This window comes from Rhinatrema bivittatum, chromosome 2 (genome assembly GCF_901001135.1).
Source record: "Rhinatrema bivittatum chromosome 2, aRhiBiv1.1, whole genome shotgun sequence".
In the NCBI taxonomy this organism is placed as follows: Eukaryota; Metazoa; Chordata; class Amphibia; order Gymnophiona; family Rhinatrematidae; genus Rhinatrema; species Rhinatrema bivittatum.
In genome coordinates, this window is record NC_042616.1 from 137,904,775 (window position 1) to 137,930,216 (window position 25,442).

At 44.2% G+C, this 25,442-nt stretch overlaps 1 protein-coding gene across 1 annotated transcript in view; it reads right to left on the reverse strand.

Annotated features, from left to right (window-relative positions):
• Positions 1–17,864, reverse strand: part of MYO3A (myosin IIIA) — a 222,201-nt gene extending 204,337 nt beyond the window's left edge. Inside the window, exons 1-2 of the mRNA XM_029588670.1 lie at positions 17,697–17,864; positions 5,102–5,236 (exon numbers count right to left, since the gene is read on the reverse strand). Of these exons, the coding sequence (XP_029444530.1) occupies positions 5,102–5,236; positions 17,697–17,864 (303 nt within the window). The remainder of the gene's footprint in view (positions 1–5,101; positions 5,237–17,696) is intronic.
• Between the last annotated feature and the right edge of the window lie 7,578 nt (positions 17,865–25,442).

Genomic DNA, 25,442 nt, shown 5'->3' on the forward strand with positions numbered 1-25,442 from the left:
ATGGGGTATTTCTTCCTCTTCCTCTGTTCTCACTTCCTCCTTAACTGACCCATAATGCCATGAGTATTCTTATGTTTATAATACGTCAGTTCACCTTCATTCACAATCTTCTAGTCAGCTCCAGTCATCCCCAGTGACACACACACCCACCCCCAGTCAGCCCCACTTATCAGGTACACACACACACGCTCAGAAATGATGTGCCAATCATGGCAAGGTTCCCCCAAAGAAGAGAAGCAAACCTTATATCAGTCAGAAGGACAAATCTTACAAAAAAAAACCCCATTACAGCCAAACACACTTCAGGGCAAGGACAATGATTTCCAAGTTAGCCCCATACACCCACTTTCTCTCTCTTCCTAGCAAGCAGTCCTCCTGTCCACTCACTGGCAGAAACAAGCCCACCAAACACAGGTTGAAAAAGACAATGTAAATTTGTATGTGATGTGTTAAATAGTAGGTGTAAAAGTGTTTGCACATGCTTGATGCCAATCTTGCATTTGTTCTTTATAAAATTGCAAAGCACACATGAACATCCAAACCATGCCCTAACATGCTTTGTTTTAGTTTGCTTTTTTAAAAATGTATTAATCACCTCACATTGGAGGCCCAAACATGCCCATTTTTTCCGCATATACTTTCCCATGTGAACACCTGAGTACGTGTGTACTCTGTATATTTTAAAATCACTTGTACATATGTATGTCAAATGTATGTGTGAACATGGTATGTTTAGATGCAAAATGCCTTTGAAAATTTACTCAACTGTTGAAAATAGTGCACACTATTCAGAAATAGGGCACACTATTTGCAATAGCTCACATTATGCAAGACTCATTACAATAGCTCACATTATGCAAGACTCATTACAAACACACGCAAACATGACCATATTACCCCCATCCTCAAGGATTTACATTGGCTCCCCATAATGTCCCGTATACACTACAAAACTCTGACCATAATTCACAAGTCCATTTACACCCACAACTCCAACTGGCTCGACCTCCCTTTCACTGCCCCCCCTGTCCACCCGAGCCACCAGATCTACCAACAAAGGCACCCTACACGTTCAATCCTTGAAACAGGCACATCTCTCCTCCACCCGAGACCGTGCCATCTCTATTGCCGGGCCCGTTCTCTGGAATACACTACCTGTCCACATGCGACTTGAACCCTGTGCATTTAAATTCAAAAAGAAATTAAAAACTCTCCTGTTCAACCATGCTTACACAGAATAACTCCCTCCACTCCCCCCTCGCAGTCCCCTTTCAGGTAACCTCCTTATTAAGGAGACTTTCATTGTAAATTGTTTTGGTTATTACCTTCTTGTTCTCCTATCCTTCCTACTGCCTTTCTGTTCTTCCCCCCGCCCAGTTACATTCCCCTGTTGCAATGTATTTTCCAATCTTTCAGTTACTATGTGAACCGGTATGATGTCCCCACAAATACCGGTATATAAAAGTTTCTAAATAAAATAAAATAAATAATATGAACTACTTCTGAACTCTTTGATTTTATGAATCAAAATCTTTTCTAAAGAATTATAAATATATATTTTTTTTTCCTAAATGACAAAATTAGAAGATTGAGTAGTACTAGTGAAAGATATTTTCTCTGTAAGGCAGTATAAATGTAGAGAATACCACATGAAGTCATGAATATGTAAATTGATGAAAGTCAGATATATTAATTATTATAGCTTTACACGTCTACAGGTGCTCCTTTTCATTCCTAACATATGCGCTCTTGTGATGAAGTGTGAATCACATGAAAATACTTTAATCAGATGTATGCTAACACTAGTAAAACATTAAAGTATTTGGGAATCGATTTTGAGACAGGAAAGGAGGCCATGGTTTAATAACTACTTAGGATGCTCAATTTAAGAAAAGACTGAAAAAGAATGAAAAGCAACAATTTAGCTCTTGATGAGAGTAAATTAGGGGATTTAGGTCTCAGAAGCGCAGAATGTATTATCTACAGGGCAGGTGATGCAATGATTGAACCGTTGTATGGGACAGATGTGACTTTAATGCTCAATAGCTTTGCTGCCAGGAACCCACCACTCTTCCTGATCAGAAAGGAGGGTGGGAAATTAAAAAAAAGTCATCTATACCTCGTGGTACATTGCATTCTCTCTGTTTTTCCATAGATTTAGTGGTATGAGTCTGAGTTTAGCAGTGTGATTGCACGGGTACAGGGTAGATCCAAGGCAGTATGATCCCTTGTGAGAGTGATTGGGTGAATAAGTAGGGCTCCTGATTTTTGGTTAAGTCCAAAAAAAAACAAAACTACTGATAAAACCCCCCCAATGGGGAAATTGTGTTTTTTGGCTGTAACTGCACTCTCCCCCTGAAAACAGGCCTACCTTAAGCCGCTCCGATGAAAACAGGAACCGTGAGAGCATCGGATCCCAAGCCCTGCAGGTCCAAGAAGAGGTGCACAGGAACATTGGGCCAGCAGGGAGGCCAAGCCCTGCCAGCTAGAAGAGGAGCACCAGTGGTATGGATGGGGAAGAATAAGCGAGAGGGGAGAGAAGGAGATAGGAGAGAGAAAGCGAGGGGAGTACAATGGAGAGGGGAGGGGGAAGTAAAAGGGGGGTGTGTGCAATGGGAAAGGGTGGGATGGGGAGGAGAGAGTGAAGGGGTGTGCAGTGGGGAGTGAAAGGGAAGGGAGAGCAATGGGGGGGAGGCACCCACACAAACAGCCACACACATACACATAGATCCTGCTACTTTCATAGCAACATACAGCTCTCCTCTAACTCTGAAGACACATACCCTGCCACCCTTTCTAGCCACATATACACTGCCATCCCTTCAGCTATGCAGGTACACACACACATGCCCTGCTTCTCCCCACCCTTACCTCCATTCCCCTCTAGCCACACACACACACACACCCTGCTACATGATCCATCCATACATATAAACAAACATCCTGCCACCCACTTCAACAACACACACACACACCCCCTGCCGTCCTTACCTCCATTCCCCTCTAATCACAAACACACACACACACACACACACACACACACCCTGCTACATGATCCAGCCATACATATAAACAAACATCCTGCCACCCACTCCAACCACACACACTCACACACACACCCTGCCATCCTTACCTCCATTCCCCTCTAACCACACACACACACACACCCTGCTACATGATCCAGCCATACATATAAACATCCTGCCACCCACTCAAACCACACACACACCCTCTGCCATCCTTACCTCCATTCCCCTCTAACCACACAAACACAAACACACATACACACACACACATACCCTGCTACATGATCCAGCCATACATATAAACATCCTGCCACCCACTCCAACCACACACACACACACCCTGCCATCCTTATCTCCATTCCCCTCTAACCACACACACACACACACACACACACACACACACACCCTGCTACATGATCCAGCCATACATATAAACAAATATCCTGCCACCCACTCCAACATAACACACACACCCTGCCATCCTTACCTCCATTCCCCTCTAGCCACACACACACACACACACACGCACACACACACACACACACCCTGCTACATGATCCAGCCATACATATAAACAAACATCCTGCCACCCACTCCAACCACACCCCACCCTGCCATCCTTACCTCCATTCCCCTCTAGCCACACACACACACACACACACACACACACCCTGCTACATGATCCAGCCATACATATAAACAAACATCCTGCCACCCACTCCAACCACACACACACACCCTGCCATCCTTACCTCCATTCCCCTCTAACCACACACACACACACACACACACATACACACCCTGCTATATGATCCAGCCATACATATAAACAAACATCCTGCCACCCACTCCAACCACACACACACACCCTGCGATCCTTACCTCCATTCCCCTCTAACCACACACACACACACACACCCTGCTACATGATCCAGCCATACATATAAACAAACATCCTGCCACCCACTCCAACCACACACACACACACCCTGCCATCCTTACCTCCATTCCCCTCTAACCACACACACACACACACACACAAACACACACACACACACACACACCCTGCTACATGATCCAGCCATACATATAAACATCCTGCCACCCACTCCAACCACACACACACACACCCTGCCATCCTTATCTCCATCCCCTTCCAGCCACAAAAACTCCTTGCCACCTCTACCCTAGCCATATACACACACTGGACAACATAGCATATGTAAAGGGGGCCAAAAGCAGGACTAGAAATTCATTCATATTCTGGTGTAGAACTAGGGCTAGATGTGCCTGTTCTGCCAGAAGAGAACATGCTGATCTCCCTGCAGGGTGTGCCTCAAAACCCTTCATCACAGTGATCATCCATCACCTTGTCAAGTACCACCTGGCCACAAGACCAGTCTGGTTTACAATGAATATGCATATTTGTATACAATGGATTGACTGCAGGCAAATATTTCTTATAATATTTATCCTGAAAACACAACTGGTCGAGTGGGCCTCAAAAACTGGGTGGAAAACCACTGCTATACTGCACATGCTATTGTATGCAATTGCTTGCATAGAAGGATTTAAGAAATTAATCAAATATTTTCAGCTGAAATACATTCTTAATTACAGTGTCAAAAGTAATCAAACCACAACCATCTACTGTACCACTTAAAATTAACTACTGAATTCTACTAACCTGTCTTTTAGGAACAATAGGTTCACATGCATTACTGACTCAAAGATAATTTACTAGAAGTCCCAAACAGAGGAAGCACAGCCAAGAGTTACAGTGATGACTTCTGCTGGCTTGGAAAGGTTGAACATTGAAAGAGGCAACATTTTTAACACCTATCATTTCTTTATACAGGAGTATGTGAAATATATAAAAACCTGTGAAATATCAAAGTATTATGTAAACACAAAGAAAAGTATGATTTTACCCTAAATGAACTTTGTGGTAGAAAGCATAGAAAATATGTTAACCAGGTATGTGAAATGTAGCATGTTTCACTGCAAATCAATTACAGCAGTCAGAAGGAAAATCTATAATAGAATGCATACTTCATCAATAACAAACCACCAACCTCAAGAACAAGCCAAAGCTGGTCTCCTGTTTTTATGTCTTTCTTGAAATACATTCCATAGAACTTGACTACATTTGGATGATCAGACAGTGATTTAAGAATGTTGTACTCTGCTTCAATTTCTTCATCAATATCCTCCTGTTGGACATATTAAAAGGAAATAATGAGCACGCAAGGGGCATGACACAATCCAATGCATATTCTGTTTGTATGCCATTACAGTCAAAGTATGCATCTAAAGGAAAATGAGAGGTAAAGAAGAGTAGTGGAAAATGCGAAGTCTGTCCCTTCATTTCTTTTATTCTACAGTATGTATGGACTATAGCTTATTTATATATTTTAATCTACATTACATAAAGATCTACTCAGCAATGTAAAAAAAACTATAAGATAGAACTTCTGTCCAATAAGAAACAAAAATCCTCATTAGTACATATTGGCATTAGGGATGTGCAGAGCAAAAGTTTAAGTTCATATGTCCATATGTCCAAAGGGGGTCCCATTTGCGGTCAATATGGACATAAACGGAATTCAATGAGTTAAGTATATGTCCATATGTGCAAATAAAAATTTAAACCCCTCACCCTCCTTAATCCCCCCCCCAAGACTTACCACAACTCCCTGGTGGTCCAGCGGGGTCAGGACGCCATTTCTGACCAACTTTGCAAGGAGCATGTGACGTCGGCGTCACGTTGGAGTGACGCGGCGTCACATGATTCCCCGCGGGGTCGCTTCCGGGATCCTCGTTCGGCCCAAAAGGAACTTTTGGCCAGCTTGGGGGGGCCTCCTGACACCCCCAAGCTGGCCAAAAGTTCCTTTTGGGCCGAACGAGGATCCCGGAAGCGACCCCGCGGGGAATCACGTGACGTCGGCGCCACGTCGGAGTGACGCGGCGTCACATGATTCCCCGCGAGTTCCCTCCGGCACCCTCGTTCGGCCCAAAAGTTCCTTTTGGGCCGAACGAGCGTTCCGGCGCGAACCCGCGGGGAATCACATGACGCCGCGTCACTCCGACGTGGCGCCGACGTCACGTGCTACTCGCAAAGGATTTCAGAAATGGCGTCCTCACTCCTCGCTGGATCACCAGGGAGTTGTGGTAAGTCTTTGGGGGGGGGGGATTAAGGAAGGTGAGGGGTTTAAATTTTTATTTTGGATCAACAATCGCGATTTCCAACTTATTCAACATAGCTATGTTGAATAAGTTGGAAATCCGATCGTTTATGTCTCATCACTTTTTTAAGATAAAAAAAAAAAATAAGTAGCGTTTTACATTTATGTTCAATACGAATGCACACCCCTAATTGGCATAGTAAGGCAAATTTAGATAGGTCAAACAATCAGTGGGTTTAAACTTTTTTATATGAATTATATGAAAGGGATCAATGTCCATCCATCTATCCACATTTACTCTCAAAAAAAGGGATGGAAATTCCTCAAATTTGGAAAGAACATTTGAATATCTTAGAAGATATGAAAACCTAGATTAGGATTTTCAGAGAACTGAGTCTCCAAAAAAAAATAAATTTTTCATTGCTTTCTATGGGAAACTGATAGAAGGTGTTTGAAGTTTTAGAATGCTGACCACCACTCCATTCCAAAAGTTGTCTCCACCCATCCTTCCAGCACTTTGCCACAGGAAAATACTGGCACATAGAGACCCAGATGCAACTGCAAAGGATAGCACATCCTCCACATTAACCTCCACATGCACACTCTACTTCTCCTCTGCACACCCACCGCCACACTCCCACACACATACACACAACTACATCACTATTATACTCCATCCTCACATGGCTCCATCTCCACACACACCTCATATCTAAGCACATTTGCACACCCCCACACCATCCATGCATATACCCACATACCCAACCACACCATTCCCACATACGCACATCCCTCCCACACCCCCAACACACCTCTACACCACCTACACACACACACCCCTTAACATCTCCATATCACTACCATATGCATACTCTCCCACACATAGCCTCATACACCCTCCTTACTTCTCATGCATGCACACTTTCATGCACCCACCACATACACACACCTACTCCCAAACCCAACCCACATATTCCTATACCCTTTTACACACATATGCACCCCCTCACCACACACATTAAACACATATACCTGTTCCCAGCACACCCACAACATCTATATTTACACCCTCCCCAAGTGAGAAGAAAAAATATGATGTAGTTCCTCAGTTCATCCCTGACACCCACACAACCTCATAGACACACACACACACACTGCATATACACACACTTGCCTCAAGCACATCTTCAGGTTCCTGCAAACCTCCCTACCCATACATACACAACCATAACCCTAAAAAACCACATCCCACAATTCTGCTTATAAACACACAACCCTCCACACAGAGCCTTCACACATATGCGCACACATTCATATACACCCAAATATACCCATACATCCCCAACACACACCCTGACATACAAACATACAAACACTTACCCAATGCACATATACAAACACACCTATTCTCCTAAACAGACACCCTCATGCATGCAACTTCTCTACATGCATCTGGTTTAAACACAATCTCCCCATACACCCACCCACAGATATATAGATCTCGCCCACAAACAACCACACACAAACATTCTCTCACAATTACATCTGCTGCTTACAAACCATACTCCCAAAATACCACTTCATATCTCTCATGCATAAACACCTCCACAAACCCCATCCCACCCTCACAGCCCTCTCCACCAAAAGCAAACAAATCCCACATATCCATCCTCTCAAATACACACCCATACTACACACAGCCTTATACTCTCACATACACCCTTACACATCTCAAAACAGACAATGTCAACACCTACACTCATTCATGCATGTACACAGAGATATTCCCCCACATACAACCTCATGCTACCTCTCACACACCTCCTATATACCTCCCTCATTCACCAATACTCTCCATTCCTCCCAAACACACTCCTTCCATATCACCCCCATACACATCCCACGCCTACACACATCCCTTCTACAAATTGAGAACATTTTCAAAGAGGTTCCGTGCAGAAAAATAGCATATATGCAAGTAAGTAGCATACCTATTTTTGGTTTCATGATCACATTTTACCAGTGCAAATTAGGGATAGGGTCAAGAAGTATGCATGATAGTTGCTATTTTAGAAGAGACATACACATATAAATTATTGGATCTATTCATACAATTTTAAACTTCTGACTATGAGAAATTAAACTGGAGTTGTCTGCTGTCTGCAGTTTTTGGTGGTAAGCCTGAGTGAACTGATTGGGGTTCAGGATGAAATATTGGAGGGTGTAGGAGAACTGGAGAAGGACTGGGTGAACGGGCAGAGGTATTGGCAAACTGGTGATTTCAAGTATGTGTGCAACTGAAATGTTTTCTAAACTGAATACGTGCATACTTTATAAAATGCTAGCCTCTGTGTATAAATAGGGGTTATTACACATACATGTATAAATTTTTACATGCCTAAAATATTGGCATGTGCAGAGTCAAAAAATCATTTTGATTTGTTTATTTGTTTCATAGGTCACAGTCATTTGTTAGTTTCATTTCAAATGAAAAAAAACTTTTTTCATTTTATTTGTTCATTTGGTCTCTCTTGCCAGTTGCTTTAGCTATGGCCTGTGTCAGGAGAGATGGATCTGTGGAGGCAGCGAGCTTTGCTTTATAGAGGTAGGGGAGGAAGTACTAGCTGATCAGGTGCTGCTCATTCCTTCAGTTATCCCTGGGGTGGCCACTCTTTCCTTCTCTGCATCCCCACTATGCTTAGTTCTCTGCCATTCCTGTTCATACACCCTACCTATCACTATCTTCTTCATGTGTGTGAGACACTGGGACTGGAGGGCCAGACTTCATTTCACCCGATCACAAAGTGTGCCAAGCACGTATGTATTCTTTTCTATCAGAGGTTTCAGTCTCTCTTCCACGTGTTGCTGTAAGGAGTCCATAAACTGCAACATGTCTGCTTTTATTCCCTGTTGCTCATAGATCCCTCTAATTTTTCCTTCAGAATGCCCAGGGTGGCATCCTTAAAGGGATTAAGGACAGGGCTGGAGCTTACATTAGGCAAACTAGGCAGTTGCCAAGAGCTCCAAAAGTTTGGGGGCAGCAAAATCCCATCAGCACAAGGCCCAGAGGGAGAAAGCCAAAACTGCCAAAGAAGGTAATGCTGAGCTGGAGCTGCCGCCCGCCAATAGGTAAGTTGGGGGGGAGTGTGTGTGTGTGTGTGTGTGGGGGGGGGGGGGCCATGACCGAACTTCACCTAGGGTGCCAACTATTCTTGCATCAGCCCTGCTTAAGGATTTGTATCAGCTGTCTCATCACTACTCAATCATGGTGCCCCAGGGGCAATCCACATCTATCTCTGTTTCCAGAGAGAGATCAAGAAGGGATGCCTGCTGTTCCGCTAACCTACAGCAAAAGACAGGTGGAGTTCTAGTGGGTGCCAACATCTCAAGTCAGATGCTTATGAGGCATCTTGAATTGTTCCTATTTCTAACAGAGAATCTGCCCATCCTTCACGCTTCAGTAGAAATGCCCTGCTATCTTCCTACACCTCTCTAAGGTCCTTGGGTCCAGCCCCGGGTTTTCCCCAAAAGTTTTGATCTTTCAATGCCCTTGCCATATTTGCACCACAGTCTGTCACAAAGGAGCCTGGCCAAAGACTCTTGCCTCTCCGGTCTCTCTGCCAATCCTCCAGCATCTTTCTTATGGCTGATAAGAAATTGCATGATGTATCTTGCAAATTGAAAATAGAAGCGACGCCGAATGGTCTGACTTTAAACTGGATATAGAAGAGGAGATTTCTAGAATGGTGAGTCAGTTAAAATCTTTGTTTTCCCCTTGTGACCCAATTCCTTTTGGGTTGCTGGTTAACTGTTCATCTCAAATGTATCCCAGACTGATGCACATCATTAGATGCTGGAGTCATTCCTAAAGAATTTAAACAAGCTATAGCGTGTCCAGTAAAAAAGATTATGGCAACACCTGATGCTAGCTTGGTCAATTATTGTCCCATATCAAACTTGTCTCACCAAGTTGTTAGAGGAATGGGTACTATTACAACTTGAGGAGCATTTGACAAACAATTTACTCAATGCTTGGCAGTTAGGATTTAGACAGGGCAGGCAGTGGAACAGAGTGTTAATTGGTTTGACGAAGATTTGCAAAATCTAGATAAGGGTCATTCACTTTTGCTGCTTCAGTTAGACTTAGCCACAGCTTTTGATTCAGTTGATCATTCAATTTTGCTGAATCAGCTGCATGCTATAGGTCTAAAAGATATAGTTTTTTTCTTAGTTTGCCTCTTTTTTTTTTTCGTCAGAATGGATTAAGTAGTTTGTTATGGATTGGAATTGTTCCTCCTGGCATGTGATCATGTCAGGGGTTCTGCTGGGTTCATCTCCGTCATCCATGCTTTTCAATGTTTATTTACAACTGATTGGGGCATTATTTTATTCTCTAGGGGTATCACATTACAACTATGCATATGAATTACAGTTCATTTTACCATGCTCTTCAGATCATGTGTTATCAGAGCGCAGGTTTTTGGATTGTATGACGGCAATTCAGCTCTGATTGAATCAACATAGATTAACGTTAAATGATTTAAAGTCTTCAGTTTTACAAATTAGTTGCAAACATGTGGCTGCGTTCCATGAGATAAAATGTGGTGATATATTGATAATTATTTCAAAGGCAAGAACTTTGGGAATCTATTCAGATTTGCATTTGACCTTAAAGTCGCAGGTGAAGTCTGTTGCATGGGCTGCTTTTGCTAAATTACAAATTACTTGCCCTTTGAAGTCATTGTTGTCACCTGTGGATTTCCATTCTGTGCTTCAGGCCCTGGTGTTCTCAAAGATAGATTATTACAAAGCATTGTTTATGGGTCTGCCAAAGAATATCTTCTGCATGTTCTGCAATTGGTACAAAATGGGGCAGACAACAAGGGATGTTAGAGTCACCAGATACAATGATCATATCTCACCTATATTGGGCACTTTACACTGGCTGCCGGTTGCAGAAAGAGTACAATTCAAGCTGTTAACACTAGTTGTTAAGGCACTCCCTCAAGTTAATTTTCCAGTCGCAGACTCTATTGAACAGTATGTCCCAGCTAGACCTTGGCACTCTGATGGACTAAATGTAATTAGTATACCTCCCATCACGAGCTGCAAATTACAACAAACCAGATTGAGAGCTTCCTCTCAAATAGGCCTGTACTTTGGAATAAATGACCACTGACAGCCAGAGCCTTTGAGGAATATACATTTTTTTTTAAAGCAACTTAAAACATTCTGTAATAAAAATGTCTATGATACTGATTGTTGATTTCATGTTCTATTTTGTTAAGAAGTATGCTAATTGTGTTCATTTTTATTTATGACTGTTTGTGTTGTTATTCACATTGATCAATTTGTTATTGGAATTTGTGGAATACAAGTAAATAAATAGGGGCTCTCCAACACCTGGGTGTGCAATATTGCCCACCTGCAGATTGATATTTGACCCCCTTAGAACTGCTACCTCTACTGGCTTGGCTAGGTCCCACCAGTGTGCTATCAGGGAAAGGTAACAATGCATAGTGTTCACACTGGTCCAATTTAAAGTCGGCCCGCGGCTCGCAGGTTGAAAACCGGATGCTCAATTTTACCAGCATCTGGTTTCCGAGCCCGTGGCTGTCAGCGGGTTTGAGAACCGACGCCGGCAAAATTGAGCGTCGGCTGTCAAACTCGCTGACAGCCGCCGCTCCTGTGAAAAAAGAGGCGCTAGGGACGTGCTAGTGTCCCTAGCGCCTCTTTTTACCACGGGTCCTCATTTAAATACTGAATCACGTGCACAGGAGAGTGGCCTGTGCGCACGCCAGGAGAGCGGACACTCACCCACTCTCCCACGTCTTTTACTGAATCGGCCTGTTAGGAAGGGCAATCTGAACTTCCTCCTTGATCTTGAAAACCAAATGTTCCCAAAAACTAAAGATAACACCGGAGTGTATCCTTACAGCAGGTCACAGGCTCCCCCTTCCATGTGGAGGGTATAGAGAGCAGGTCTTCCCTAACCTGCACAGACCCAGACCCAGGGTTCCCCGTTCCATGGGCTCAGGAAATGTACAGGTTCCAGTAAGGCTTCTACCACTTAAAAGGTTAAATCCAAAAAATGTACCCAAAGGGAAAAAATCCAAACCAGGCACAGGGGGGACTGGAAAGGAAAAACCCCGTGTGACCCTGGTCAGGACTACCAAATAGGGCTTGCTTGGGTCCTCTGACTGGGCCTGTAAAACAGAGATTCTCAACCGGTATATCGCAACATACGAGTGCGTCGCCAAGCACTGGCAGGGGTGTCGCATACTATCTGCAGCCGGCGGGGCAAAGATCAGAGCTACAGCCGCTGCCGGAGAGCAGGCCAGTGGGGGCTGAAAATCGGAGCACTGCCGTCACCGGAGACCAGGCCAATGGGGGCTGAAGATCAGAGCGTTGCCGCCGCCACAGACCAGGCCAGCAGGGCCGAAGACTGGAGTGCTGACTGTTGCCGGAAACCAGGCCAGCAAGACCGAAGACTGGAGTGCTGGCTGCTGCTGGAAACCAGGCCAGCAGGATCAAAGACTGGAGTGCTGCCGCTGCCGAAGACCAGGCCAGCAAGGGCCGAAGATCGGAGCGCTGGAGAGAGAGAGAGTGAGTCAGAGACTGGTTGTGGTCCCTAAGGAAGAGGACTGTGAGGTCAGCTTCAGCAGCTACTGCTGCTTCTGGTGTGCCTGCCAGGGAAAGGAGTAGGAGAACTGCTAGAGGGTAAGTAAAGGTGGCTTTTTAAGTTCATTTTTCTTGATTGACTGTCATTTTAATTATTGGGTATTATGTGATGTGTCTGCTGTTTTGAAATATTTTATTGGTGTTCAGAGAATTTTAAATATTTTTTAAGAGTTTTAATTGTTAGATGTTGTTCTCTTCATCAGCTGTTTTGAACATTTATTCATATAGTTTTACAACTTTAAAACTATGTGGGATCTATAGCACCTTCACTTTTTCTGTTTTCTAAATTGGAGGTGTATTGGTGTTTAGGGCCTGATTTAATATTAGTAGTGTTGCCTTTTTATAGGTAGGATTGTTCCATTTGAGTGTATGCCATAATGTAGGTGTAGCTTTGTGCGGATTAGTTTGTGTGATTTATTGCATATCCTGGCACTATGTTAGGTGCTATATTTCTGTTCCCATTTCTCCAGTTTTGTACTGCATGCAGAAAGGCTTTTTTGGATTTTCATTACAGTTTCTGTCTCCAAATTTATAATTTATAATTTGTGGTCTTTCTGTAGTTGGTGAAGGTCAATTTTGTGTAGGTGACTAAGGTGAGGTATTTAACTAGCATGTAGGCTGGTAAAATACCTCACCTTATTTGTTGTGTTTTCTCAATAAGACATGTATTGGTGATGAACTGCTGACTTTTTATAAGTAGGGCTATTGCGCCTGGTAGTAGAGGGAGTTTGTGTTGCTGTTATTGAGATAACACCAGAATACATTTTTTGTATGGTGAGTTGCATGGGGAATGTTCTAGATCTGCTTCATACCCATTGCTGAGGGTCGGGGGTGAGGGTGGGGTTCCTGTGGATGCAAAGCGTACATTTACATTTAGCCTTGTGACAGTCATGTGTTCAGTGTGTCACACATGTGAGAACTATCAGATGTGTCCTGACAGAAAAAAGGTTGAGAATCACTGCTGTAAACAACAAAAGCTAAGCTCCTACCTGCCTCCTTAACTTGTGCAACCCAAAAAAGGACTGCCTCCCAAGCTCTAGCCAGAGTTCTGCTTAAAAGGCTCACAAGGGGACGGCCATTCCAGAACCCGCAGGAAGAGGGGCTGTATTTGAATGGAACCTCCCCATGAATCATCCTATGCTAACTAGCTGACCATTAATACCCAGGCCTTACTGGTAGTGTGACAGTAATGTCCGCTAAAGAAATATTTGCACTTATTTTCAGAAGAGAACTACTTGGTATTTTAAGCTTCTGCTGCACAATCTGTAAAATGCTAAGATAAATCTCTGCTCATCCACTTACATGCACAAATGCAGTACTACAAATCGGTTTGAAAGTTAGGCTCCCTGAGAGTAACATTCAAACAATTGCACGGGGCAGCATATATGTGCATGAGGATCTAATATAGTATTTTATAACCCTCATGTATCACATACATGCATATTATAAAACACACGTATATCTATCCTGCAGCATACTTGTGCATGCATGCTTATGCACGAATACATGTAATGCATTGGAAGTATTTCATGTGTTGAACGCACGTACTTTTCCTTTCTGTTTTAAAAATATATGTGAGTATATTTTACGTGCAAAAACAAAGTAGGAATTACTCACATAAAACCAATTTCTGCATGTAAGTTAGTATATTTTAAAACATGCACATGTAATTAAAATTACCAGTTTACTAATTACTCCACCAGTTCACATAGTCCTTCTCCAGGTCAGACACCCTCCTGGTTCTTCAGCCTGCATTTCATCCAGTTCACGCAGACCACCCACCCAGCCAGTAATACACAATAAGGGCTTTTAATATCACTTATGCAAGATAATTAGCAGGTGAAAAATTACACAAGCATGTTACCAAATGTATGCGTGAGTCTTTTAAAATAGCAATTTACAAGTGTAAAATTTTGCCCCTCACCAGAATGCCCCTAAACTACTTCTTTTATGTGCATGCAAACCCTACATTACGTGTGCACTTTTGATGTATATGAAATAGCGATAATGCAAGTACATGCATATTTATGTGCAGATAATTACATTTTTATGCATGTAACGCTGAAGATTCACTCCTCTGTTGGAAATTATTCCTAAAACCATGCCTCTGCTTGCATGCTCTGCTTGATAAGTTAAGGAACCACCCATTGGGGGTTCCCCCTGAGCAGAGTGTCACTCTTGGAACTTCATTTTAAAAAGTATTTTATACTGAAATGCATGTGATACAATCACTCATTGCATTTTGAAGATTTATGGCCTGATTTAAATTTTTATGCAAAGACAGCTGCAAAAATCCTACAAATAAGTGTGCCTGCACAATTTTTTAAAAATGCATTTGTTGTCCAATAATTTAATTTCTCCCAACTTCTGAAAAGGTAAAAAAGCCTGTAAAAAGTGCAGTGGAACTTTTGTGTAATGAGCATGGTATCTCTGAGCCCTTAGTGTTGTGGCATGGTTGGCACAGTTTAGCTGGCAAACCTACAAGGCCCACGTCGACAGCTGGCAAATGCGCCCTCGAGCGAGATAGGCTGGATCTTTGCCTATGCCAGTCACCTCCCCCGCAGACTGAGTCCTTGGGTCTTGTGGCCAGCACGTCAAGTGGGTCCCTAGAGTGATCATGCAGGCGAGAGATCAGGAAAGGCAACAGATAAGAGGATACCAGATAAGAGGATACCAGGGACAGGCCAGAGGTCAGAGCAGGCGGAAGATGAAGCATAGTCAGAGTCTAAAGTGAAGGTCAGGTCCATGCAGAAAACACGAGAAGGTCTGAAGCCAAGGTCTAAGCCAGAAGATCAACGAGAATGGAGACAAGAGAAGATGAGGCAAAGATGAAGGCAAGACAAGGCTGGACAAGACAAAGCAAGACTGGATGAGGCAAGGAAAGGCTGGACCAAGCAAGGCAGGAAAAACACAGGATCTAAGGAGCAAGAACACAGCAATACATACTGCTAAGGCAGGAGACCCATTGCTGAGGCAGTGAGTGGCTGTGCATGAGGCCTTTAAGTATCCCAGGATTGGTGATGTCATCTGAGCATGCTGCAGGACCTTTCTCACCGTGGGTCCTTTAAGAGGCAATGCATGCCATGCGCTTGTGCCTAGGGGAGCCTGGGATGAGGCTGAAGCAAGATAGCATACGAGCGGTGTCGGAGTCATGAGTTGGGCAGGGCTTTGCTGGTAAGTGCAGTTGGTTGCGGCTCAACCCTACGACTGGCCAAACATAACAGTATCCCCCCCACCCCCTCCAAAGTCCCCTCCCCATATTTCTGGGATGGGTTTCTGGGGGACCTTCTTGAGGAAGTCTTTCACCAGCTTTGGGGATTGGAGGTTCGAGGCGGCCTCCCAGGAAATTTCTTCAGGGCCAAAGCCCTTCCAAGAGATGAGATACTCCAACTTGTTTCAGACTCACTCTGAGTTTAGAATTTCCTGGACTTCATGCAATGTGTCTTCCTCAACTATTATCTCTGTGGGCTTAAGTGGGGCCTTGATGGCCATGACAGGAAGGCTAGCTTTAAACAGGGATATGTGGAAGATGTTGTGGAATTGGAGTGTGCGGGGTAGCTTTAACTTGTAAGCCATCAGTCCCACTTGCTGGTTGATGGGAAATGCTCCTAAAAAAACCTCAGAGTGAACATTAAGGAGGTCATCTTAAGTTGTAGGTTTTTCATGCTGAGCCATACTAGCTCTCCAGGATGAAACTGAGGCGCCAGGTGGAATTTTTTATCCTCCTGTATTTTAGAATGCTTCACTGCCTCTTCAAGAAGTCAGTGAGCTTTTTGCCACAATTATTAGAGGTCACCTCCCCATTTTAGCAGCTGGGCAGCTGACAGAGGGAGGAACAGGTAAACAAGAGAATAGTAAAGATCCAAAGCCAAGGTCAAAGCCAGAAAATCAGAGGGGAGTGGAGACAAGGAAAGATGAAGTAAGGATGAAGGCAAGGCAAGGCCGGATAAAGCAAAGCAAGAGATGATGCAGGAGCTTCTGAAGCAGGAATACAGCCACATGCACTGCTAAGGCAGGAGACCTGTTGCTGAGGCGGTGAGTGACAGTGCATAAGGCCCTTAAGAATCCAAGGCTTGATGATATCACCTGAGGGTGCCCTGGGGATTTTCCTGCCCCAGGCCCTTTAAGAGGCAATGTACCACACATATGTGGGCCTAGGGAGGGGCCCGGGAGGAGGCCGAAGCAGAACAGCATACGAGGGGCGTCGGAGTCATGAGCGGAGCTCGGCATTGTCAGTGAGTGCGGTCGGGCGTGGGTCTATCCCACAAGCGGCCGAATGTAATATTTTGTTCAATTCTTATATTTAGCATGTGCAATCAACATTCCTCAGCACTTTTAAGGTTTTGGCTATTTTTTTCTGCAATGTTTTTTCTTTTCCTGCATTTGCAGAAAACGTGTTAACGTTGGTTAAAAGATGCAGCATTTCAAAATGATACAAGCAAACTTATTTGAAGTCTTTGCACATTTTTGCTCAAAATGTAAATCTGACCCATAATACATGTTGGAACTTGTGGCAGGAAATGCTTTTCTCCCAGTCTTAGGCCAAAGTATAAAAGGAAAGTTATATGCAAACACTGTCACAAATAATATAGGGAATAGAAGGCCATTACTGTAATTGCAGTTTTTCTTTGAATCTTGGCTCTAAGTTTCTGTATTAAACACTTCCCTTTGCAATTATTCCTTCAAAGTGCATGTGCTTAGTAGAGTACCACTCATATTCTCCCATTCCATGCTTGAATACGTAAAAGGTTAAGTTCTAAAAAATAATAGATTTAGATTGGAGATGCAGAGTTAGGCAACTTACATGGACTGGATCCAAAACTTTGACTGCTGCTTTATTGCCATTCTTTTTGTTCAGCACTTTGAAAACTTTACCATATGTGCCTTTGCCAATAGTTTCTATTATTTCCCAGGTATCAGAGGGATCAGGAAAATGATCAAACTTGACTATTTTTCGGTCTAATGGAAGCATCTCTGCTAATGATTCCTGAAATGAAATAATCTAAAGTTAATGCACTTCGGTGGCATGTTAATAATTGGTTCATTTATATACATTTAATGTTCTTTTGTAGCCTGTTAATAATTGGTTCATTTGTCACTAACTGGACTGTCCATTGTCTAGTTAAGAGCTCATGGCAATACAAATGACTTAAGCTGGTCAGTTATGCTGCTGAAAGTTCAGCCTGCTAGTGCTGTTACTGAAGCTGTCATATTTAGGACATCAGCCATTTAACTTGTAAGAAAAATATCTATTAGTGAATTTTAAAAAACCTAAGACACATATGTAGCAGAAAAATGTGCTTAAGAGCTGCAATGCTTTTGACTACAATTATGTGTTTATAATTCCACAAAAATATTAAAGCTAGAATTAAATTTTTTCTTACTGTATCATTTAAAAAGGTTTATATTTTATAAACCAATAGTTAAACTAATAAGATAACCTGAAAAACACTGGTTGATTATAGATGATGCCATAAAATAAATTTTGAAAGCAACTCAACTGCAAAGAACTTGCCATCATATACCAGTCGCGTTTCTTCCACACAGCCATAGAAAGAGTTTGAGCAGCAGATTTTAGAGATAAAATCAAATTAAGATCCTACATTAGCTATTGTGAACCCATTCAGTGAAATACTGATATTAGAAAAGTAGCCTACTACTACTACTACTACTACTACTACAAGTAAATGCTTCAAAAGAATAGGGTGTTGCTCAGTCATAAAGTGTATGCATGTGGAAAGGAAAAATTTGGTTTAGTTGGTTCATTTGTTTCGTAGTGTGCCTAGATTCATTTAATTAATTTCAATTGAAAACATAATCGCTTGTTTGTTTTATGCATTCATTCATTCGCTACAACTGTGTCAGATGCATACTCAGCTCCTCCTTTCAATTCCATATATCTCTAACCCCCACCCTCCCTTCTTCTCCCCTACAAATTTCAGTTAATTTCACCATAAATGAAGCTCTCTACACAATATTATTCACAAAGAAAGATCTTTATTGGATGAATATGGCCACAGCACAAGTCAAATTAAAATACTAAATTCAACTGTCAATTAAACCCTAGACCATTATGCAATCTCTATAGGGTGACCACGCCCTCACCTGAGTTGCAGTTCATAAAGGCTCATTACATGTTCTAATGCAATATTCTGTGCTGGGGACACAGGGCTATCAAAGCCCTGCCCCTTCAACGATGTCCTGGTCCGTAGCAAGAGCAGAACTTGTTCAGGATGCGGCAGGAGTACTGGGGGATGATCAGATCAATCCTGGCCGTCAAAGCCAAAGACTTGATGGGAAAATCATCTACACTCACTCACCCACGCAACACAGTGGCAGGAGATACCTGCTTGGTATTCACTGCCTGACCAGTTTTCACATTGCACTTACCGTGTACTTTAAAATAGCACTTGCCATGCATTCTTAGGATGTGGTCGACCTCGCCACAAGCCCTATAGTAGCAACATCTTGCTTGCCTTGGGCTCCTCACCATCCTAGCTATGGCCATATTCCAATAGGTGCAATGCTGCCTACAAGCAGTAAGGATTATCTAGCCCCAAATCCCCAACATGGTAGTACTCACTGAATCGCTGCAAAACTTCCAGCTGTAAGTCCCATTGAGCTCTTGTTCATGTCTTGGTATGCCATGATCATTCCGCAAGCTACCACATATTACTGCCGAGAGCATGGATCTTCTGCAATCCAAGGAGGGTATTGCAGGTTGGCACACACAGATGTGACTGCATCCATTCAGCTTGGTAAGCCACAAGTAATGCTGCAAACATATTGCACAAAGCTGCCAAGATAGTTTAGCACCTCTGAAGCCAAAAGAGGATATTGCCAGTTGGAAGCAACCTATGCAATTCAGAATGGTATACAGCCAAGCGCTTGTCAAAGCTCCCATTACAAGGTTTAATATGCAGGGTGTGCTGTATGCAGTAATAATAATACAAGGGGAATCCTAAATTAACCAACTCCAAAAGGGTTCACCAAGCACATTTGTCAAATATAGAAGAATAGCACACGGCACATAAGGGGAAGTAAACTTGTGCAAAAGTACCTGCACAAGGTCAGAGATGAGGATATATAGCCAATGAGAAATGCAATAATGGAGCCCATGTAGAGAAAGTGATGGATCCATAGACTATACAGTAGGGGTGTGCATTCGTTTTGAACATAAATGTAAAACGCTACTTTTTTTTTTTTTTTAACTTAAAAAAAGTGATGAGACATAAACGATCGGATTTCCAACTTATTCAACATAGCTATGTTGAATAAGTTGGAAATCGCAATTGTTGATCCAAAATAAAAATTTAAAACCCCTCACCTTCCTTAATCCCCCCCCAAAGACTTACCACAACTCCCTGGTGATCCAGCAAGGAGTGAGGACGCCATTTCTGAAATCCTTTGCGAGGAGCACGTGACGTCGGCGCCACGTCGGAGTGACGCGGCGTCACGTGATTCCCCGCGTGGTTCGCGCCGGAACGCTCGTTCGGCCCAAAAGTTCCTTTTGGGCCGAACGAGGATCCCGGAAGCGACCCCGCGGGGAATCACGTGACGCCGCGTCACTCCGACGTGACGCCGACGTCACGTGCTCCTTGCAAACTTGGTCAGAAATGGCGTCCTGACCCCGCTGGTCCACCAGGGAGTTGTGGTAAGTCTTGGGGGGGGGGGGGGATTAAGGAGGGTGAGGGGTTTAAATTTTTATTTGCACATATGGACATATACTCAACTCATTGAATTCTGTTTATGTCCATATTGACCGCAAATGGGACCCCCTTTGGACATATGGACATATGAACTTAAACTTTTGCTCTGCGCATCCCTACTATACAGTAGCACGACTACATCCCTGAGTACAGGGTTGCAAAAGCCACATGAGACAAGCTTTAACATCCCCCACAGAGGGTCTGTAATACCTGGCGGTAGGTCAAAGGTATATTGACATGGCTGCCATGTTCCTGCATTGCTTCTACTATGAAATGCAATTGTGAAATCTCCCCAACTAAACATAGAACTAGTCTATTGTCCTCCAGGTATACTACAAAAATATTGCTCACCACTGATGGAAACACCTTAGTGAATAATTCAATCACCTGAAACTACCTTAATTGTAGGAGACTTCAACCTCCATGTAGATAAAACACTGAGAAATTTAGCCTGTGAAATGTTTTTAGAGACAATGAAAGCCTTAAGATTGTTAGAAACGCTGGCGCAGCACCCCGCGGCTGGATGTCATGGCCGCCGGCTGCGGCGGGACACAACCGGGATCGGGTCGGTGTCCTCGGCAATAACCCAACTCACCAGGAGCTTCGGGGGCTCCTACGGCGGCAGGCTGCCCCCTGTCGGAACTTCTTCACGGCTCCTGCCGCTGCCTATCGACCGCATGGGGTCGGAGGTCTGGCTCCTCCCCCTCAGCCTCCTAGGAGCCGCACGCGCAACTGCAGAGAGAATTTAAAGGAGCCATGATAGGAAATTGTCATGGCTCCCCCGTAGACTCCTCCTTCCAGTTTCGGTATATAAGGCAAGGTCTGATGCCCAGACCTTGCCTTGGTATTGAGGCTCTGTGCTTGGTTCCTGTATCGGTGTTCCGGATCTGCTCATTGCTCCACTCCTGCTCTTCTCCTTGTTGGACTGATTCTTTGGCTCCTGACCCTCGGACTGGTGGTGGTGATTTTCTGGTATCAACTTGGACTAGCTCTGGACCCTTCTCCTTCTTTGCTCCTGGATCAGCTTCGGACCATTCTCCCATCTGCTCCTGGACCGGCTCTTGACCTCTCTCTGGACTTTGACCCTTGGACTGGATTGGGACTATTCTTCAACATATACTCCCGGACTTCTCACGACCTGCTGGAGGCACCAGCCTTCTGGAACCCACGACCTGCAGGAGGCGCCTGCATCCAGACCATCTTCATTCTTCAGGGAGTCGCCTAAGTCCCAGTGGCCGTGTCCCTACGGGCTCCTCCTGGGGGGATCACAAGCTTCCAAGGTGAAGCCTTCATCTCAACATCTTCAACAGGCCTTGCTATCTGACGGTAGAGACCGACGAGGGTTAACTTCCTTCTCGGCAGTGCAGACTCTACCTCGGAACAGGGGTCCACTCTTCGATTCATAACACGGTGGTGCAGAGTAATACCCGGTCCGTGATTCCATTACCGACTCCTCCACATTACGCCGGAGACCCTCGCTTGTGTCAAGGATTTCTCAACCAGTGCAGCATGCACTTTCATCTTCAAGCCTCCCTCTTTCCAGATGATCTTACCAAAACAACATATATCCTATCATTGTTGGAGGGTAATGCCCTGGCCTGGGCTTCCCCTTTCTGGCAACAGTCAGATCCAGTCCTAAAAAAATCTTCCTAAATTCTTGGAATTATTTCAAGCGGTGTTTGACGATCCCGGGAAACAAGTGGTTGCGGGTTCCAAGATTTTACAACTCCGGCAAGGAGGGTGATCGCTGGCAGATTATACCATTGAATTCAGAACTCTGGCATCCAAACTCCATTGGGAGGAGAACTGACTCTGGTCCATATTCTTAGAGGTCTGTCACCAGAATAAAAGATGAAATGGCAGCCCGAGAGTTACCGCAATCTTTGGATTCCATCGTGGATTTGGTAACCCGAATTGATCGATGACTACAGTAAAGAGCGCGGGAGGGGAGCAAGCACGAGAAGGCCCATAGCGGGTGCCACTTCTTCCTGTTCGGTTCCCACCTCCCTAACGGCACCTAGATCTGAAGAAACTACGGAGGAACCTATGCAATTGGGACGAGGCCCTCTTTCTCCAGAAGAACGGCAAAGACGCCGCAAGGCAGGCCTCTGTCTCTATTGCGGAGGAGCGGGTCATCTCATTGCCCGTTGTCCTACACATCCGGGAAACTCCAATGCCTAGGCTCCATCGGAGGAGTAACCCTAGGCATCACCTCTCCGGCTCCCCCACTGACTCTGCAGGTTACCCTGGATTTCAAAGATCATCGGTTCTCCAGTCTGGCTTTAGTAGATTCTGGAGCCGGTGGAAATTTTATTCTACAAGATGTGGTAGAGCAACTACGCATCCCCACTTGCTTGTGTCCAAAGCCGTTATTATATCCTCCATTCATAGAGATCCCCTGCCGGGGAGGATAACTCATCATACAGTTCCGATGGAATGTCACATTTCACCGAACCACACCGAAAGCATCTCCTTCTATATCATCCAAAGAGCAATTCATCCTATAGTTCTCAGCATTCCATGGTTACAGCAACACAACCCACAATTCGACTGGACCTCTTTAAAACTAATCCACTGGGGATCAAAATGCCAAGAGACCTGCATTCACAGATCAAGTCCCTCCTGTAGCTTCATCTGTACTTCTTGGCTGGAAGGTCTGCCGTCACAGTACAAGCAGTTTTCAGATGTTTTTCCAAAAAGGCTGCGGTCATTTTGCCTCCACATAGAGAATTTCAATTGTAGCAATCAATTTGATTCCTGGCACCACCCCGCCACAGGGTAGGGGTCTATCCATTGTCTGCCTTGGAGACCCGTGCTATGTCAGAATATATTCAAGACAACTTGCAGAAAGGATTCATCAGGTGCTCTAAATCCCCAGCCGGGGCCAGATTTTTTCTTTGTTGGAAAAAAGGATGGGACCTTGTATCCATGTATAGATTATCGTGGGCTAAATGCCATTACCATCAAGGACCGGTACCCATTGCCGCTTATAGCTGAACTCTTCGACCGTCTACAGGGGGCCAAGGTGTTTTCAAAGTTGGACCTTTGAGGAGCATATAATCTAGTCAGGATTCGTGAGGGGGATGAGTGGAAGATGGCTTTTAACACCAGAGATGGACATTATGAATATCTTGTTATGCCTTTTGGATTGACCAATGCTCCTGCCATCTTTCAGCACTTTGTTAATGAAATATTCAGAGACCTGCTCTATGTCTGCGTGGTAGTCTACCTAGATGATATTTTGATTTTTTCCTGCGATTTACAGACGCATCGTCAACATGTTGTTCAAGCGCTACAACGTCTGAGAGAAAATCGAATCTATGCTAAATTGGAAAAATGTATCTTTGAAAGAGAAGCTTTACCTTTTTGGGGTATATCATTTCTAAGCAAGGATTTCAAATGGACCCCGCTAAATTAAAATGCATCCAAGAATGGCCTCAGCCTAGTGGTCTACGGGCCCTCCAGCGATTCCTCGGATTTGCAAACAACTATCATAGTTTTATACAGAACTTTTCCAAGCTGGCTGTGCCTCTTACGGCACTCACTCGTAAGGGGGAAAACATCAAGGCCTGGCCCATAGAGGCTGTAGAAGCCTTTCAGGCTCTCAAAGAATCCTTTCTTCAACAACCTTGCCTTCGACATCCGGATCCCAGGCGCCCATTTACAGTGGAGGTCGATGCCTCCGCTGAAAGAGTAGGAGCTGTCCTGAGCCAAAACAATGCATCGGGAAAATTTCATCAGTGCTCCTATTTCTCTAGAAAATTTTCCCCAGCAGAACGCAATTATTCTATTGGCGACAAAGAACTTCTTGCTATCAAGCTTGCGCTCGAAGAATGGCGACAGTGGTTGGAGGGGGTACAGCACCGCAATCACTGTCTTCACAGACCACAAAAACTTGGTGTATCTCCAACAAGCTCAACGCCTGAACCCTCGTCAAGCTCGCTGGGCGCTTTCTTCTCACATTTCGATTTCAAGCTTCGATATTGACCAGCTACAAAGAACATCAAGGCTGATGCACTGTCTCAATCTTTCTCTGATGTGGACATTGAGGAGCCAATTTAAAATATTATTGATCCTGCTCGCATTATCCTCTCCGCTATGTTCACAGTCCCACCGGGCAAGACTGTGGTACCTAAGAGACTTCGTACTAAAGTATTACAATGGGGACACGATTCTCAGTTAGTTCGGACATCCGGGCAGAGTCGGACTCAAACGCTCCTGCAACAATATTACTGGTGGCCCGACATGCACAAGGATATTCATGCATATGTGGATTCTTGCCCAACTTGTGCACAAAACAAGAGTCCTACTGGAAAGGACTTGGGGACTTTTACAGCCACTACCTATTCCCCAGAAACCCTGGACGCATATTTCCATGGATTTTATTGTGGATCTTCCGCCATCTGAGGTCAATACAGTAATTTGGGTGGTTGTGGATCGATTCTCCAAAATGGCCCACTTTATCCCACTTCCCTCCCTCCCATCAGCTCCTCGCCTGGCCCAACTGTTTATGCTTCATATTTTCCGTCTCCATGGCCTCCCACAGCATATTGTATCTGATTGTGGTCCTCAGTTCATGGCCCGTTACTGACTCAATCTTTGCAAAAAATTTAACATTTCCCAGGATTACACCACTGCATTTCATCCGCAGGCTAATGGACAAGCGGAACGCACTAATCGTGCGTTAAAGCAATTTCTTCGGATGTACGTCAACTCCCGCCAGGACGATTGGGGCAGCGCTTCTCTCCTGGGCTGAGTTCTCTTATAACTCGCATGTTTGTGCCACAACAGGGATGCCTCTGTTCCAGATTATATTTGGACGACACCCCAGGCCGCCTCTA